A 19,152-nucleotide genomic window follows, 5' to 3' on the forward strand; every position below is an offset into this window, starting at 1 on the left:
TCTTGTCTACTGGGCGGTAGTGCAGATGAGGGAGAGATATCTTCCTCCCTTCCCTTGTTCCACGCCACGAATGGCAGGCTAGCCCTAGGGTCACGAGAGTGAGAGAATATGCCTGGTACCTCACCAGCTGCAACCCTGGGGAGAGCAGGCCCTGCACCTCACCTGAACAGCAGGATAGAGCTGCCCCTGGTAGTGCCGGTTGCTAGTGAGCGGTCCTCGAGGGTCTGCGAGTGGGAGAGTCAACGGGCTGACCAGCTCAGCTACCTCTCAGGCCCAGATCCAGGGCTTTGAATTGTCCTACCCCAGCACTAATGAACTGCTGAGATTCATGAAGGGCCCGGTCCTACACATCCAAAACTACAGGATTTGCGTGGCACAGCACAACAACAGGATATCCACGAGGAGTCCCAGTGAGCAGCAGAAGCCAGAGGCCTCCTACCAGACCAGTGACTCACTGCATGAACACTGCATGAAGGTAACGCCGTGGGACACACTGTGACACGCTACAGCTTCCACAATGAGACTTTTTCTCTGATGGGGGGAGGTTGCAAGGGTGGACAGCAAGTATATGGAGTGGGTGGGGGTGGGGAGATGAGCAGGACTGGGATGCCTGAGGTGAAATTCACAAAGAACAATAAAAAGTTTTAAAAAGGAGAGGCTTACTAATTTCTAAAGCCTTATCTTTTTATTATGTAGCAGAGCTGAGAATCACACTACCGGCCTCTTCTCAGAGAGCAGAAAGGGGAGTAGGCAAGACGGAGCTGGGGACTGACAGAGAGGCCAGTAGACCCCCAGAGTGTACGATTTAAGGTGGCTCTTACTCTCAGTGCTCATCCTGCCCTTAGTGACTGTAGGAGTTTAAGAGCTTCCTTAAACTTTGCATCCTGGGTGCCTCAGTGACCTGCCTGCCTTACTCCCAACTCTGCTTAGAGTTTTCAGAAGCCTCTGCACAGAGACTGAGAAGTCTGAGTGAGGGCCAGAATAGAAAGAAACACAGGACTGGGTGGGGCCGGGTGGGTGGGGGGGTCCCTGTCAGAGGCACAGTTGCATCACCCTCTCTGCCCTGTGGGGGGCTCTATTCACCCAGCCAAAGAATGGCCGCAGCAGCAAGCTCACCACACTAGTTTTCTAAGGAGTGACTCTAAGCTAGCTCTGGGGAACAAAGTCCCACCCTCGGAGGAGGAATTAGAACAGGGAAGCCTACCAGGCATGGTTGGGTGGGGTAGGGAAGCTTTCATCGGACAGAAACTGTGCAGTGCGAGATTACTCGTATAGTCAACTTTCATGAAGTTGAGCTTGAGCAGAACCCAACCCCAACCTGTGGTTACTATTGGCGAAGGTTCTGGCCTTTCTCTGAACCTGGTTAGGTGCCTGATACACAGTGGGATTTTGACAAACAGGGAGTCAGCAATTATCTAGAAGAGACTTGACTTCTGAGGGCAGACGAGGGACCAAAGGATAAAAACACACACCAGGCTGTGGGTATGATTAGCTTGGAGGTAGAATATGAGGCAGTGGACCGTGCCAGGAAACTTGGCAAGGTTGAGTGAGTTCAGAAGCCCCTGCACCTCATACCTGAGGAGGTAGGCTTTTTACCTGCTCCCAACCCAAACAGGGGTCACGAGACCATGCCACCCCATGGAGAGGACACTGAAAATCAGTCACATAGAGGCAGCGCCCCGAAGCCCCTCTATATGCAGATAAGGCATCCCTAACATCTCAGACCAAGCCAATAGAAAGCATCCGCTGTCCGATCCCAACACTCCAGAAGAGATAAAGATGTGAGAACTAATTACTTCATCAAGGATTGTCTGAGAGCTTCTGTCATACAGAGCTGTAACACCTTTGGGGAGGAGAGTTTTCTCCTGAAGCGTTTGCTTGCTCAAAGCTGCTTGAGCTTCCTGAGGTCACTTCCAGACCTTAGCTCCTAGCCTCCCATGCCCCACTGGCTCCCTTGGGGAGTACAAGTCTTTGGTCATCCTAGCATCTGGTACACAGATAGGCAGTAGAATACAAGCTCAGCATGCATGGGGTGCTGGGGTTAATTCCCGGCACAAGAAAACAAGACAAAGGAAACTAAGTAAGAGCAGGCAACAGTTCGCACCTACTACTTTCTATAATGAAGAAATGTCACTGCGAAGAAGTCCTAATAGGAGAGAAGATGTGTCCCTTGCTTAAAGGACCACAGACCAGGAACCAGTAGGAGGCTCCTGTTCAGTTCTGACAAACACTCTCTATCCTTCTATATGTGAGGAAGTCTGGGGTGTAAATCATGTATTCCCCAGCTATTATACCCTATATATCCATGGCCCCAAGCTATTATTTACACACACACACACACACACACACACACACACACACGCACACACACGCGCATTATTATCGATATAATTGGCATATATATTACTGACATATACAGTACTGACATATATTATTTATATACATAAATACACACATTATTGTCAATATTATTGACATAAATTATTGACATACACAGTACTGACATACAGATTATTTATATATACAAACACACACATTATTGTCAATATTATAGACATATACATTATTGACATATACAGTACTGGCATATATATTATTTATACATGCACACAGACACACACACATTTATATATCCCTTGATTTTTCTGAGACCCTGCTATGGCTAATGCAGGAGTTCATCTTGAGCTTAGGCTGAGGTGACTCTTTCTACCTATCAATATGGCTACAGGCCAAGGCATTTATCCAGACAAACCACAAATGCACGTGTGCTACAGCCTGAAGAAATTAAAGGGAGTCACTGCCAGGACTCAGGGTTTCTTCACTGAATTAAGTACCCGTGAAAAGCCTATGTAAATACTCCCCGAGGAGACCCGAGGAGTGGCTAGAACCAGCAAACACTAAGAAGCATCTCCTTACGTGGAATAGACAGTGATGCCCTCCCGCTCCTCGATCTTCACACTCTCATCACTGGGCGTTGGTGGGCTGCCTTGAAATTGGTTCGGAATCCGGAACCAGACTTTGAGTTTCTTCTGTAGGGAGCCATCTTCGTTGGGAAACACAGCAAAGGAGACAGGGACCGTCATACCCATGCCGACTCCTGAGCATCAGAACGCAGAGGGAAGCGGGCATTAGACAGAGGGCCGTGGACCTCAGTTCTCGTCCATGGCAATTAAAAAAAAAGAGCAATCAACACTCCAGTCAGTAAATGACAATTAGACATGTGCATTGTCCTGTCCTATATGCAGGAGGCTGGGGTACGGTGGCCATTTATCTATTTTGTATGTGTGCCTTCAGGGGCTTATGTGCACTCTGCTCATGGAGGTGTCTGTAGAGGGCAGCAGAGGGCAGTAGATGCCCAGGAACTGGGGTTACCGATGGCTGCGAGCCACCAGGTGGGTGCTGGGAACTGAGGTCTCCTGCAAGAGGAGATTGTGCGCCGAGGCGCTGAGCCACCTCTCCTGCTTTTCAATTTGCTGGGAACTGAGTTTAGGTCCTTTGCAAGAGCAGTAATAGATCCTAACCATTGAGCCATCTCTCCAGCCCCCATGCTTGAAGAAAACAAAACCAAAAACCATTTAGTGACACATAGCAAGAATGCAGATGGGGCTGGAGAGATGGCTCAGACTCCTTTCCCAAAGAGCACTGACTCCTTTCCCAAAGATCCAGAATTCAAATCCCAGCAACCACGTGTGGCTCACAACCATCCGTAATGAGATCTGATGTCTTCTTCTGGGTGTCTGAAGACAGCTAAAGTGTACTTACATATAATAAATAATAAATAAATCTTAAAAAAAGGAATGTAGATAGATAAGGACCTGATTTTTTGAGGGAAAAAATACAGACTATGGAAGAGTATTGGTGATAAGATATTCCCTGCAGGACAGTTTATAACTGTTCAAAACTGGAGTATGTCTGAGTGAATTAGGGACACATCATTCACGTGTCCTGCATACACTGCAGCTCTGAGTAATTATGCTTAGGAAGATGCTTAGCCGCAGAGGGGAATAACAAAACAAGCTGCAGACACACAACTATTGTAGGAATACTCTGTTTATATTAAAAGGCCTTGAAAGAGCCCAGGGGGGCGGGTGGTGGCTCATGCCTGTAATGCCAGCACTCAGGAGGAAGAGGAAGGATTGTGAGTCCCAGCAGCCTGAGCTACACAGCAAGATCCTGACTCAAAATCCATGAGGAGTTGGGGCTCAGTGGAAGAGCATCTGCTTAGTGCACCCAAGCACCCAGGTTTGACCCCAGCGCTGTGATGCTCTAAAGAGACACAGCAATGGGTGAGAAGGGGGGAAGTTGCCTCTGCCTCCCAAGTACTGGAATTAGGAGGATTTCTGAGTTGGAAGATAGACTGGTCTACAGAGTGAGTTCCAGGACAGACAGAGAAACCCTGTCTCGAAAAACCAAACCAACCAACCAACCAAAAAACAGGGTGAACACCTGACTGTGTACTTGCAAGGAACAAAGAACTGAGTGACGGAGACCATGCATATCTCAACTTGAGAGGCAGGCTGGGCTGACAACAGAGTGGGCTGACAGGAAAGCTTCCTGCCGTGAACTTCCTGCACGTGACATTGGCATAGGCAGTTACGGTGTCCACAGCCCCTCCCTGGTGTTTCCACGGATAGAGCCTTGTCCCATGGGGATGCTCACCTTTGTCATTGGTGCCACCCACATACTTCATGATCTTGGGCATCGCTTCCCGGAGAGCCTCATCCACGGGCTTGTCTGTCACTTCCACAGTGGCGAACTTCCCCCCCTCACAGGCTCTTTCCTCATAGGAGACGTCTTCCTAGAGATGTGGGAGACACGGGGGGGGGGGAGCAGGGGGGGAGAACAAAGGAGTGCAAACATTGAGAAACCCGCCAGAGTGGGTGTAGAGATGGGCTCGATAGGAAGCACTGTAAGAAATTAACTCTGAGAGTTTTATAAAAGTAGACTATCAAAAGGTATTTAAAAGATCTTATAGGAAGAGATAGTACACACCTGTATCTGTAGCACTTGGGAGGTGGAGACGGAACAGGAGTTCAAGGTTATCCTCAGCTACATAAGTTGAAGGCCAGCTACATGACATGCTGTCTCAATGTAAAACCACCACCAACCAAGCAATCAAATAAATGTTATAACTGATATTCTGAGGGAAATAGAGAATTTGTTGTACCCCCTAGAATACTGGAAATGCTACAAAAATGGAACACCAAGAGATCGAAAAAGATTTTGGAGATTAAATACAAAGAAGGAAAGAAGTGTTGGGCGCTGGAGAGTTGGCTCAGAGGCAAAGGGTGTGCAATGCTCTCACAAAGGACCCAGGTTTAGTACCCAGCACCCGTGTGAGGCAGCTCACAACTCCCTGTAGTTAGAGGTCTGGGGGATCCAAAGCCTCTGAATTCTAGGGTACCCCAATTCTTGTACACAAACAAATAATTTAAAAATTAATCTTTTAAGGATATGCTAACAGATATGAAGAAAATCCCCAGAAAGGTTAGAAGGCAACGTTGCTGGGAGAAAGGTAAGAAAAGAAGAAACCAGGCAAAGACGACAAGGGAGCTAGTGAAAACTTAAGTGAAGGCAGAATGGCACCTGCCTGTAGACCCAGCACTTGGAGGCAGAGATGGAAGGATCAGGGGTTCTAGGCCAGCCTGGGTTACATGAGATCTGGTCTCAAAAAACAAAATAATAATTAAAAAAAATCAAACCAAAAAATAACGCCCCCCCCCCCACACACACACAACGCTCCTCTTTACCAAATACCCAAAGCTACAAAGACGAAGAGGAAGAGGAGTTGGGGGCAGGTGGTGGCAGCGGCAGGGCAGCCAAGTGACAAATGACAGCATGTTCTGGCAAGGATAAGGGTGCAGGGAAAGAGGAGCCGTGTACACTGCTGACAGAACGCGGAGCGGCTCAGCTGCTATGGAAGAACTAAAGGCAGACTGGCCACAGGACCCAGCTGCACCATTCCCGGCAACACACCCATGTGCTCCACCCATGCTGATGACTGCGTTATTCACAGCAACCTAGACTCGGAGCCAGGGCAGATGCTTCCCAACGGAGCGGTGGGTACAGACCGTGGGATTCAGACAACGCTCTTGTTTAGCTGTAGATAAGAGCGAAAACAACAACGCTTGCAGGAAAGCGATTGGGACAGGAGAGCACCACGCTGAGTGACATAGTGCAGACTCAGAGACAGATACCGTGTTTCCTCATGTGCAACATCTAACAGACTATATGCACAGGTGACGGGCGGGCATGTGGACTCTGAGAGGGGAGGAAGTGGCCTAAAGGGAGGGTGGAGGAGGGTGAGAACAGGTATCTTTTCTTTCACACAGAATCCAGATTTAAATGCACACACACACACATGCATACAGGCACACATATGCACAGAGACACATGCACACACATGTACATACACAAAGGACAAGAAAGCTGAAGGGAACTATGTGGAGAGGGAGGAGAAGAGCGGAGTCAAACAGGAACAAAGTGTAATGATATGTACGTGTATATAGAGAGATAAGACGAAACTCTCCTAATGGAGCTTGTTAGCATGTATAAATTTATCACGACTTAGAACATTAAGAGAGCCAGCGATGGGCGGCTCAGCAGGTAAAGGCACTTGTCACCAAGTCTGATGACCAAGGTTCGATTCCCAGGTGCTGTGTGGTAGAAGGTGACGTCCAACTTCTGCAAGTTGTCCCCTGACTGTCACATGTGTGCCACGTGTGCTCACTCACAGGAATGAACATATATGTGTACACACACACACACACATAAATAAATAAATTAATAATAAGTAATAAATAACAAACCAAAAAATGCACAAGAGATCCAACATTTGGGAGATGCCAGAAACGTGAAGAAAAGCATGGAAAGGAGAAAATAAACAAAAAATGCATTAGCAGCAGCAGCAATCTCCTGGAAACTGAAAATCCCGTTCTAGAAGCACGGCCGAGATTTGTTAGAGAGCTGGGATACGGCTCCGAAGTAGAGTGCTGACTTATCGTGGGAGAGGCCCTAGTATTTATGCACAACACTACCAGGGGAAAAAAGTCCTTCTGTTCAACAGCTTCTAGACCCAGCACTACCCACTACCTGTGCTTATTATAGTGTCAAGAGAGAGCCGTGTGTGTGTGTGTGTGTGTGTGTGTGTGTGTGTGTATCTGGAGAGGTGTTGTGTGATATGTCATAAAATGTGTTTATGTATGTGTGTGTGTACTGTGTGTTGTGTGTGTGTGTATGTGTGTGTTTGTATGTGGAGGGGTACTGTGTGGTATGTAGTGGTATATGTGTGTGTGTGTGTGTGTAGGGGTGCTGTGTGATATGTCATGGTGTGTGTGTATGTGTGCATGTCTGTGCTGTGTTGTGTGTGTATATGTGTGTGTGTGAAGGAGTGCTGAGTAATATGTTGTGGTGTGTGTGTATATGTATATATGTATGTGTGTATGTGTTGAGTCATGGTGTGTGTGTGTGTGTGTTTAGAGGCTCTGCCACCGAGCTAGTCCCTAGCCTCTCTCTCTTTTCTCTATTGTGTATTTCTTTCTTCCCAGGCTGGGCCTGGGACCCAGTAGAAGTTACCATAAATTTGTGGGGTCAGATTAGAGTTGCCATGTTACTGAAGAAATGGGGGGTCCCTTTTTGGGGTTCTTAGACTCATTAATAAAATAACTTAAAAACAGGCTCAAAGGGAAGCCTTTCCGAACTAAACAAACCAGCCAACCCAGGCCAGGTGAGCTGCCTGAGGGAGAAAGAGGAAAGAGTGAGCCATCTGACTGACACTGACATGGAGGCCACCTCCACGGGTGGGGTTGGAGGGGTTCCAAAAACGTGAGGCCTGAGGTGTCCGGGGAGGAGAGACATGGTGTGCTTCTCTGAGTAAAGCAGGAAAGTGGGCAGGCTTGACTACAGCTCTATGGCTACTAAAGCCTGGGATTCTGGGAAGGGAAAGGTATGGTATCATCTGATTAAATGGATAAGTGTTCCTCCAGCATCTTTACGGCAACCTCCCTTCCTGCGGACGGTCCCTTGGTGGGGTGATTGGCCTGCCCGACTGACTGCAGAACTCTTGAGGGAGGAGATGATGGTGTGTCTCCATCCAGGGCTGGATCCCATTCCCTTAATGGGCCTCCAATGCTGCTCTATCTTCCTGGTGCTGCAGTCTCTCTTCCCACACTAAGTCTTTCTCCGCTAAGCTCCACCCTCTGTCCTCGGTCCTACTGCCACGAACCCTCCCCTGGTGTTCAGACTCAGGAAACAGGCAGCTCTCCTTTGGCATTCTGTCCCTTCACCTTGCGATATAATTTCGTGTTCCTGGATATTTGGCAAGGCAGTGCTTCTCAAACCTCATTCTGTCTGTTCCTCAACTTAAAAAAACTTACAATCCACGAAAAGAAACCATTTTTCTTCGTTCGAGACAGGGTTGATGGGGTTTCTCTGTGTACTCCTGGCTGTCATGGAACTTACTCTGTAGACCAGGCTGACCTCAAACTCAGAGTTCTACCTGCTTCTGCCTCATAAGAGCTGGGATTAAAGGTGTGCACCACCACTGCCATGGTTTTTTTAGATAGCTTGTTTTTAAGACTTTAAATTTTTTTTATGTGTACGGATGTATTTGTGTCTGTGTGTCATGTATGTGTTGGTGCCCGGCAGGCTAGAAGAGAGCATTGGATCCCCTGACACTCAAGTTACCAACAATTGTGAGCCACCATGTGGGTGCTGGGAATTGAACCTGAGTCCTCTGGAAAAGCAGTCAGTGCTCTTAACTGCCGAGCCATCTCTCCAGCTTTGGAAAAAAGATTTCTATATCAGGCTTTCCATATATGTGGCAGAACCAAAATTCTGCAAAACTAACACATGACCCTGATGGGTACAATTTAACTGTTTGTCTTTCTAGTCCTTTCCCCTCTTCTGCTTGAGTGAATTTTATCTCAATGCACTGAAAGTAAATCTCTCTTGATTGTATTGTTTGGAGATGGGACACTGTTGGAGTTGAAAAATAAAGTCTTTGTGGACAAGAACCACACAGTCTTATATCTTAATCAAACCCACCAGTGTTTATTTGACGAAGGACTATTTCTCCTTAGGTGATTATGAAAACAAGGCACATGACTGAGACACTGGCTGCCTTAGGTTCACCAGAGTTTCCTGTAACATTCTACACAAAAGATTCTCAACTGGGGAAGAGACTGTGTCTCCCAGGGCTCAAAGAGGGCTGTGAGTGGTCTCTGTAGTTTGAGCAAGTATGTTTAATACTCTAATTTCATATTTGGAATGCAAAAGAAAAGCCCTATTGTTTTGTAGCACATATCAAAGGTGAGTACTAAGAAGAAGACAGGGAGATTTTATCTTTTGGGGGGAGGGAGGCAGGGAGTGGTCTCACTATGTCACCCTGGCTGGTCTGGGACTCGCTGTGCTTTGACTAGTCTGGGCTGGTCTCAAACTTACAGAGACCCGCATGCTTCTGCTTCCCAGTGCCTGAGACTAAAGGCATGCACCACACCACCACACCCAGAGCCAGGAGAACTGAACCCAAACTCCAGGTGTCAATTTCATGTTTAAGCTCCCATTCGGGGGTTGAGGAGTAGCTGGATGGGCTTGCCTCGAATTCACAAAGCTCTGGGTTCAATCCCCACACTGTATAAACTGGCTGTGGTAGGACATGATTATAGCTTTAGCAATGGGGAAGTCGAGGCAGGAAGAACAGATATTTGAGTTCAGGGATAGCCTGGGCTCTCTGAAATCTCTCTCTCTCTCTCTCTCTCTCTCTCTCTCTCTCTCTCTCTCTCTCTCTCGGTTTTTTGAGACAGGGTTTCTCTGTGTTGTCCTGGCTGTCCTGGAATTCACTCTGTAGACCAGGCTGGCCTCGAACTCAGAAATCCGCCTGCTTCTGCCTCCCAAGAGCTGGGATTACAGGCGTGCACCACCACGCCCAGTTCAAAATCTGTCTCAAAAGCAAATATTTTTCATGTCCTGACAGTTCATGGTGTCTGGGGAAAGGGGCATCAGTTTCAGTGGTGTGACTATACTTCTCCCACACTAACGCAGGAAAGCCTATTTAAACTTAGTACGCGCGTGCACACACACACACACACACACACACACATGCATGCACACACACGCATACACATACAGAGACAGGCACACAGACACATACAGACACATACACACAGAGACACAGAGAAAGACAGAGACAGACACACATACACAGAGAGAGAGACAGAAAGACAGAGAGAGACACAGACACATAGGTACACAAAGAGAGAGAGATACATGCAGACAGGCAGGCAGAGAGACACAGACACATATGCACACAGAGACAGAGAGATAGACAGAGACAGAGAATCACACAGAGACACAGATACACACCGAGACCGAGACAGAAAGACAGAGATACACAGAGACACACAGAGACACACAGACACATCTGCACACAGAGAGAAAGTAGGGGGAAACAAGAGTGAGAGACAGAGACATACAGAGAGAGAGACACAGAGACATACATATGCACACACAGAGACAGAGACACACACAGAGACACCTAGACACATACGCACACACACACATACACACACACACACACACACAGAGAGAGAGAGAGAGAGAGAGAGAGAGAGAGAGAGAGAGAGAGGCAGAGACAGACAGACAGACACAGAGAGAAGGGGAGGGGAAGAGAACACAGGAAGCAAGAGGTCACTTTTTGGGAGAAGGCTGTGGCACGAGACACGGTAACAGGGAATGTAAAGGACTAAAATGTATTATATACATTATGAAATTGTCAAATAATTAAATAATAAAATAAAGAAAGAAAGCCCTTTTCTGTGAGACGGGAACTGCATCAAACTAAGAATCCAGGGGGTAGGTACAGAGCCTTGACTCTGAGCTGCCACACCAAGGACCAAGACTTAAAGACCGTCACGTCCACATTGCCTTCCATTGCAGTGGGTGTGCGGCAGCAGAACACGGTACACCACCTCTGTCCTTGTGACCCTCTCACCCTGGGATTCTGCTACTTGTAGTGTTTTAACTTCTCAAAACTCAACTGTGAATCAGAATTGCAGAGGTTCAGAGTTGCAAACGGTTTTAAAGTTTGTCTAGCTACGTTTCCCCAAAAGGAAATGAGCAATCAGACAGACTGGATTTCTCAAGAAGACCCAGCTGCTAAGAGGCGAAACAGGAAATGGAATTCTGCCCCTGACCTCTGCTCTAATCTTGTTGCAGGGTTGTGGGGATGCACCCAGCATTCTGCTTCTCTTTAGCCACCATGTGTGTTAGGAACAGACATTTATATGTTGGGGACAAACTCTAAGCACGCCCTCGAAATTCATTTCTTTTAGTTGACTTCTCTAACAAATGGGGAAACTGATGGCAAGAACTTCCTGGAAAGGAGACAGCTGATTCGTTGGCCTTTCTTTCTTCCTTCCATGAGTGCGCGCGCGAGAGAGTGTGTGTGTGTGTGTGTGTGTGTGTATGTGTGTATGTGTGTGTGTGTACACCAGGTGCAAACCTGGGTCCCAGAGTTCAGAAGAGGGCATCAAATCCCCTTAAACTGGAGTTATGAATGCTTGTGGATCATTATATGGATGCTAGGAACTGAACCAGGTCCTCCACTGCCACTGCTTTCAACCATTGAGCCATCTCTACAGGCCCTTGGTTGTTTGTGTTTTGAGACAGGGTCTCTCTTGTTGGCTTCGACATCACTAAGTGTGCATAAGCAGGCCTGCTGGTGAGTCCCATGGACCCTCCTCCTTTTGCCTGCCCAGTGCTGGGATCACAGCGTGTGCTACCGAGCCCGGGATGCAAGGCAAATGACAGGGTGACGACTGTGCCATCTTCCAAGCTCAGACCGTGGTTTCCGATATCAGGAAAGACTGGATCTAGCAAAGGGGAATCCAGAGGATGGTATGCTGTCATCAGAAGGGGTGCAGTGCACCAGGGCAGTGTGCACAGGGCTGCTTAGGGGAGTCTGGGGGCTCTATGCATGTGCCTTCCTGTTCCAGCAGGTCACAGGCCTTAAAGAGGCTTCCAGATCATTCACCTGGGTGTTCAGTGCTTGCTTCTTTGAATAAACATTGTTGCAAACCTGTGGTAGATGCCGCAGGCTCAAGACCATACACATGAAAAGAGAGATTAATAAAATGGGAATAATAACCAGGTGCTGAGATGAAATAACTTTAGGGTTTTTTTTCTTTTTTTAACTTTTCTCTTTTAGTTGTTGTTTGCTTTGTTTTTGTGTCTCTCAATAGCCCAGGTTGGCCTGAATGGAACTCACTATGTAGCCCAGGTTGCCTTTGAACTGTTGTAATTCTGCCTCAGTATCTGAAATGCTGCAAATGAAGACCATGAACTACTTCTCCTGGCTACAAAGTTATTATTCTAAAATGTGCCAAAATGCTGATGGTTAGAGGAGGGCATTATCAGAGACATCAAGAACAGTATGGTGGGACTAGAGACGTGGCTGGCCTCGGCTGGGCTCGGCTGGGCTCGGCTGGGCTCGGCGTGTGGGTGCTCTTCCAGAGGACCTGGGTTTGTTTTCCAGCACCCACATGGTAGCTTACAATGGCCTACAACTGCAGCCTGCAAGCACTGCACACTTGCGGTGCACAGACACACATTCAGATGTAACATATCCATACACACAAAAATGAAAATAAAGAGAATCTCAAAAAATGTTGTTAAAGAAACAATGGTACTACAATGAAGAAGAATGTGAGCAGATCGCTGTGGTTGGAGCAGACGGTCAAGAAGGGTGTGCCAAGAGCAGAGGGCAAAGACACCACCAGCAGCCTCAGCGTTGTAGGAGTTGGCTTGCGTAGCCTTGAGCCCAGTGACGGTGATCTGGGACCTCGCTGGTTCTCACTACTCTAAATTAATTCAACTGATTTCTGTGATTGTCACAGGCTTGTGTGGGTGTGTCTGAGGTTCCAGGAAGGGTCTGTAATCAACATCAACCTTGAGCTGGACTCTTATTATCCCACCCCTTGCTCCCCAGTAACCTCTCCTCTCTTCAGACTCCAAAGGCTAGATACTTCCATATAAGTAAAATATAAATAAATAAAAGGGCTCCCTGCCCGGCTCTTTCTCTGACCCTGCTGGATGAGCAAATGGCCCATGGGGCAGTTGGCCAGAAGAGACCGAAGCTGAGCCGGGCAGTGGTGGTGCAAGCCTTTAATCCCAGCACTTGGGATGCAGAGGCAGGTGGATTTCTGAGTTCAAGGCCAGCCTGGTCTACAGAGTGAGTTCCAGGACAGCCAGGGCTACACAGAGAAACCCTGTCTCGGAAAACCAAGAGAGAGAGAGAGAGAGAGAGAGAGAGAGAGAGAGAGAGAGAGAGAGAGAGAGAGAGACAGAGACAGAGAGAGACAGAGAGACAGAGAGACAGAGAGAGAGACAGAAGCTGGGAAGATAGCTGATGTCAAGAAACAGGAGTAAATCCGGGAGTCATTGGCAGGGGGAGAGTAAGGCCCAGAATGGGTGGAGGTGGTCAAGAAAGCCCATGTAGAGATTCTGTATAGATCTCATTGTCCAGCAGTGCACTGGCTAATCAGCTTCATTGCTGAATTCTCATGGTACTAACTTATTTTCCTTTATGTGCATATATGCACACCCCTGAGTGTATATGTGTGCACCATATGCAAAGGACCCCTTGGTGGTCAGAAGGTATCAGAGCCTTCAGACCTGGAGTTATAGGAGGCTGTGAGCCGCCACGTGGGTCTTGGGAATCAACTTCGGGTCCTCTGCAAAAGCAGTAAGAGCTCTTACCTGCTGAGCTGTCTCTCAACCCATCACTGGCTCCTTACCTGACCTAGACGATCTGCGTGTCATCTAGCTTCCCCTGGGCCTGTCCGCTGAACCAGAGCGCTCCGGTGTCACACTGTGATTTCTTTCCTTCTCCTCCTCTCCTGAGACAGGGTGTCACTCTGTATGCCAGCAGGCTAACCTCAACCTCATGGTGATCCTCCTGCCTCAGCTTCATGGGAGCTGGGATTACAGGTGTGAGCCATGTCAGGTTCCTGTTCCCTGTAATGCCCAGGGTGTTCCCACTCATTCCTGTTGCTTCCTCTGCCTGGAAGGTATTTCTACTGCCTCTGTCTGCCATCAGCTGAGGCCACTCACGGAACAGGTCCTGTGGTTTGTAATTCACCCCCTCAGAGAGGGGCCTATCAAAAACAAATTTCCTGGGGTAGCTTGCTAGGAGGAATTTATATGTTAACAAAACACTTCTTATAACTATAATGACATAATAATATGTGTAAGCCTTACTCCTAGCCATAAGCCTGGATTAGAACTGTCTGTGTCACTGCTGTATCTCTCTGTATCTAATAAACAACTTGCATGTGGTTGATGCTCTAAAACACCTTCCTTCCTTCCTTCCTTCTTCCTTCCTTTCTTCCTTCCTTCCTGGAAAGGAGGCCCACGGATTTAATTAAATTTAATTTATTGACAAGGACTACTTTAGTGACTGATTAATACAGGCATGAGAACCTGGTCAATAACGGCCCTCAGGGGAAAGCCAGCTCAGGTCTCTCGTGGGCACTACTTGTCCACAGCTTCAGTGCTCATGCCTGCCATCTGCATCAAGGGACCACTGAGAAGAGTTAAGTGTAGAAGATGAACATTAACTGGCTGTGGTGGGACATGTCTATAATCCCAGCTCAGCCTAGCACTCCATGAAACCTTATCTCACAAAACCAAAACTCCAAAGAAAAAGAATGAATGAATGGATGAATGAATGAATACGGATGTTAAGACAGGCATGGTTGTGTGTGCCATTCCTGGCATCTAGTGGGTGTAGGTGAGAGGATCAGGGGTTCAGTCTGAGCTACACGAGACCCTGTTTCATAAAAAACGGAAAGCAAACCAGGAAGACAGGGAAAGAGAAAGAAGCAAGGAAAGAAAAATGGATGCTGTCTGGAAAACCATCAATTCTGTACAGAGCTCTGTATGGGTGTATTATCTGAGTGGAACCGGCCACCCGTGTGAACACTGCTGGCTCTCCACACCATCCACCCAGAACATTCTCTTGTTCCGTTGGAACAGGGCAGCAGCTGTCTTCTCCCCCACCTCCCAGTGGCTGAGACTCTCAACCAGTTCCTGGGTGAGGATCTGGACCTGTGGTTACAAACACCAATATTTCACAATCGGTGCAAAGTGGGTGAGGGTCAAACTCCAAAGAATGTTCCCTGCTCGGGGCTTGTCAAGTCCTTTTAAGGTCATTTTATTTTTTCAGGCTACTTGTAGTCCACGTGATGATTTTTAGAAGCCCTCTTTCCCATGAGAAGAAACTGTTAAGAGAACTTTCCATGTATTGCTGTCCCTTGAAACACTTAACATGAATTCAGTCATCATACGCTGCTGCCTCCAACAAGCCAAAGAGGTTAGGGCTTCAGCCTTCATCTTTAGAGCTACTGGGGAGTAAGAAGTTAGGGACCACCCAGGTCACAGTGGGCAGATGGTAGAGCCAGGACTCAAACCCAGGCTCTAGGTCTGGACATATTTGCATAGGTTGGGCTGATGACATCAGCGTTCCTATCAGTCGAGTCCCAAGCCTTCTCAAGACCCACCCACCTTAGCACAGGGTTCCCTAGTCCCTCCCTCCCAGAGCAACTAGAAGCCTGATAAGGTCTGGCTGGAATCAGTCTTGAGCACATGGATAGCGTGCAACCTGTCAGCAGTGCGCCTTCTGTCTGCTGGGAGTGTAGCTGGCAGAGTCTGAACCAGACTCTTTCCAGGATAAAGCAGATGATCATTTTCAGAGAGAGAGGAAGGGAGGGAGGGAGGGAAGGAGGGAGGGAGAGAGAGAGAGAGAGAGAGAGAGAGAGAGAGAGAGAGAGAGAGAGAGAGAGAGAGAGAATCTCCTTAAAATTGCAACAGCCCACCTCTGTAAAAAACAAAGTTTACACTTGTCTTTGAGTATTTAATAACTTGTCAGAGGTACTGTTAGTTTCCCTCTACAGTTGAAGGATCTGGGTAGCTGAGATGTTAAGTAACTTACTACAATCCTCCTGCCTCCCATTCCCAGTGCTGGGATTGCAGCCACACCTGGCTTAATAAACTCTTTTGAAGTTTTAGTGAGATAACTACACTGTTAAGTTAAGCACTTCGGTGTGAGCTACCTGAGGTGGAAGCAGGGAACTGAACTCACGTCCTCCGCAAGAGCAGCGCACGCTCTTCACCACTGCCCCATCTCTCCAGTACCACAGTGTAGATTTATTCGCTCATTAGCCACCGGAACCCAAGCTCCACAAGGGCAGAACTCCGAGGTAGACTCACCTACTCTGTGGCTATTGAGCGCCAGCTTGGAACTCACATGTATCCCAGCCTGGCCTCAAACTTGTGGCAATCCTCCTGCCTCTGCGTCTTGAATTTTGGGATGGCAGACATGAGCCACCATATCCAGTTTGGTTTTGTCCACTCTTAATCCTCATTATTAAACCACATGGCCCACGAATAGTTGGCACACACACACACACACACACACACACACACACACAAAATGTTATTTGTTAAAAATAATTCATCTTTAATTGGGGGATTTCTCATAGAGAACTTGGGTATCTGAAGTTCCTTAGAGATTTGGCAACACTAGTCCTGGGGAAGTTGAAATTTCGGGTGCTTCAGTGGCCACCAGGCTGTATAAGCTAACCGAGTCAGTTATGAGCCTTTTCATTATCTGTAACAAGGTGTGTCCCGTGTGATCAGGGCTCCAATTGTTTGTTCTACTCACAACTGAGGAACCTCTGAGAGTATGAGGGGTGGCCTGACAGACCTCCAGAGGGCTGAGTCTAGACTAAAGTTGAGTTGTGTGCCTTTGTGTGAGGTTCACTGTTGTAGGGCCCAGGACTTGGCCCCCAGGTAACACGGGCCCTTAGTCAGAATTATTATGCGTGACTGTCCTGAGATAAAACATATGTCAGGCAGAGGGAGCAGATCAATTGCAAAACTTTTGGCTCGATCCGTACAAGGCTCTAGGTTTATTTCCCAGTATCAACCAATCAATAATCAAATACTAGTTTAGGAAAAACAATAATCCATGCCTTCAAGATTATACCTGAACACCCAATCCTAATTCTCATGAAAGCAGACCGGATGTTCCGATGCCCACTCCAGTGCCGATGCCAATTTGGTGGAGCACGGTGACTATGTCTCCCCATTCATTCCATGCCTCCAGCGCTAACAATTTTTATTATAAATCAAAAGCAACCATCAGCTCTGAGCCTTTGCACACGCACTTGACTGGGAACTCCCACACAAGCAGAGCAGAGCAGCCCAAGACAGGTTGAAGGGCCCCTAATGGCTCCCTAGCAGATATGCCTGCTGCACACACCCTTTCTACTCCACTGTACTTGGGTTTTGTTGTTATTTTGAGTTTTTGCCTACTAAGATTTTGGTCAGTCGTGTATGCAACCATGAGTCTCTCACAAAATTGTTCAGAATGTAGCCGGGCATGGTGGGTCACGCCTGCAATCCCAACTCTGGGAAGGCTGAGGTAGAAGGAATATTGCGACAGAATTCGAGGCTAATCTAGGTTACACAGCCAGAGGCAGGCTAGCTGTGAGGGGGGAAAAGTTCAGATGGTTTGGACCGCTTAAATGGAAGGATGCACTCAACAGGCGGTGTCCCACTCGCCAAGATGGATCCTTTCCCGAGTCAGTGGTCTGGCTGAGCCGGACCGCTCTCTCCCCTCCTTCCCAGAGCGAGCACCCGCAGTACAGGGCGGTCCCAGTCGGAATGCAGCTCCGGTTACAGTCCCACCCACGGCCCCGTGGCCCCAGCTCCAGTCCCGGCCAGGGTGGGGACGACCGTGCTGTCCTCCTCCAGGTCCTCTACAGCCCTGCCGGCCTACCTTGCCCCCGGTGCTTAGAACCTGCCAAGGCCACGTCTCCACGCTCCCGAACAGCGAGTTTCTGATCATGCCCAACATGGTGTCGCTGTGGGGTCTGGACGGACGATCGAGCGTACACTCAGTGGCAGTAAGGCCCACAGGGCTAGGGGCAGTGAGCGCGTGAGTAGACAGGCGACCGGGGCGGAGCTGCGGCGGTCTCCGCCCACTGGGCGACACCGGGCGTGGCCTGGGCAGGGTCCTCAAGACTCCACCCACGTGAGCCCAGCCTCCCAGTGCAGCGCCGCCTGTAACACCTCACTTTGTAGATACTTTTCTTAGTCACCTTCTTTCTACCTCACTGCGTCGCTCAGAGGATTGAAAAAGAAAATCTGTGTTATTTTGTAACAGGTCCTGCTATGCAGCCTGGGCTGGCCTGAGGATCCCTCTGCCGCAGCTTCTGGAGTGCTGGCCTTGCAAGCGATCACTGCCACTCTTGGCTTCAGCTTCTAAGGGGATGGGAAACCCACGCTTAGCCAGTTTCTTACTGTTTTCTTTTCTAACTTGTCTTTTTAGTTTGGAGGGCAGGGTCTCAGCATAGTCCAGGCTGGTCCGGAATTCACGAGGTAAACAGGGTGACTGGGAGCTCCTGCTGTCTTCCTGTCTAGGCTTTCCTCTGAGCTGAGACTTATAGGTGTGCATCACCATAACAAGCTCTACAATGCATTTAAAGTGGTTTTACTTGTGTGTGTGTGTGTTCCCCTGGGAGCTGGTATCACAGGAGGTCCCAAAGGTGGGTGCTGGGAACCGAACTCAGATCCTCTGTAAGGGCAGTATGCGTCTTTAACCGCTGAACCATCTCTCCAGGCCCAACAGTGTATTAATCACAAGTTTCACACTACTTTCCCAAACAACAGCTCATTCAGTCCCCTTATAACCTAACCGATTTTGTCACAATTATTTTCTTGAATGTTTCTTGCCAAGCACTTTATAAATATTACCTGTACTCACACATCCCATATCTTATTATCACGGATATTAGGGTACTAGATACTAGCAATCTACACATATCACACAGTCCTAGTATCACTGACACACATGCACTCGTACCCATCTTACAAAGGGGGGGGGTGTGAGGAAGATAAGGAATAGGAACAGAGTGCAAATGATATGCAAATGATAGACAAACTGTCACAGTGAAGCCCATTGTTTTATACGCTATCTGTACTGGTCAACTTGACACAAGCCAGCATTATTTGAGAAGAGGAACCTCTGTCGAGAACATGTCTGCCTTAGATTGCCTGTCAGCAAGTCTGTGGGGCAATTTCTTGATTAAT

The 19,152-nt window shown here is 48.0% G+C and overlaps 1 protein-coding gene across 1 annotated transcript in view; it reads right to left on the reverse strand.

Moving 5' to 3' along the window:
• Positions 1 to 18,029, reverse strand: part of Hebp1 (heme binding protein 1) — a 29,268-nt gene extending 11,239 nt beyond the window's left edge. The window contains exons 1-3 of the mRNA XM_052175141.1: positions 17,840 to 18,029; positions 4,660 to 4,798; positions 2,917 to 3,097 (exon numbers count right to left, since the gene is read on the reverse strand). Coding sequence (XP_052031101.1) covers positions 2,917 to 3,097; positions 4,660 to 4,798; positions 17,840 to 17,917 — 398 coding nt within the window. The 5' untranslated portion in view covers positions 17,918 to 18,029. The remainder of the gene's footprint in view (positions 1 to 2,916; positions 3,098 to 4,659; positions 4,799 to 17,839) is intronic.
• Positions 18,030 to 19,152: the final 1,123 nt, after the last annotated feature.

Source organism: Apodemus sylvaticus, chromosome 2 (assembly GCF_947179515.1).
Source record: "Apodemus sylvaticus chromosome 2, mApoSyl1.1, whole genome shotgun sequence".
NCBI classification, from domain to species: domain Eukaryota; kingdom Metazoa; phylum Chordata; class Mammalia; order Rodentia; family Muridae; genus Apodemus; species Apodemus sylvaticus.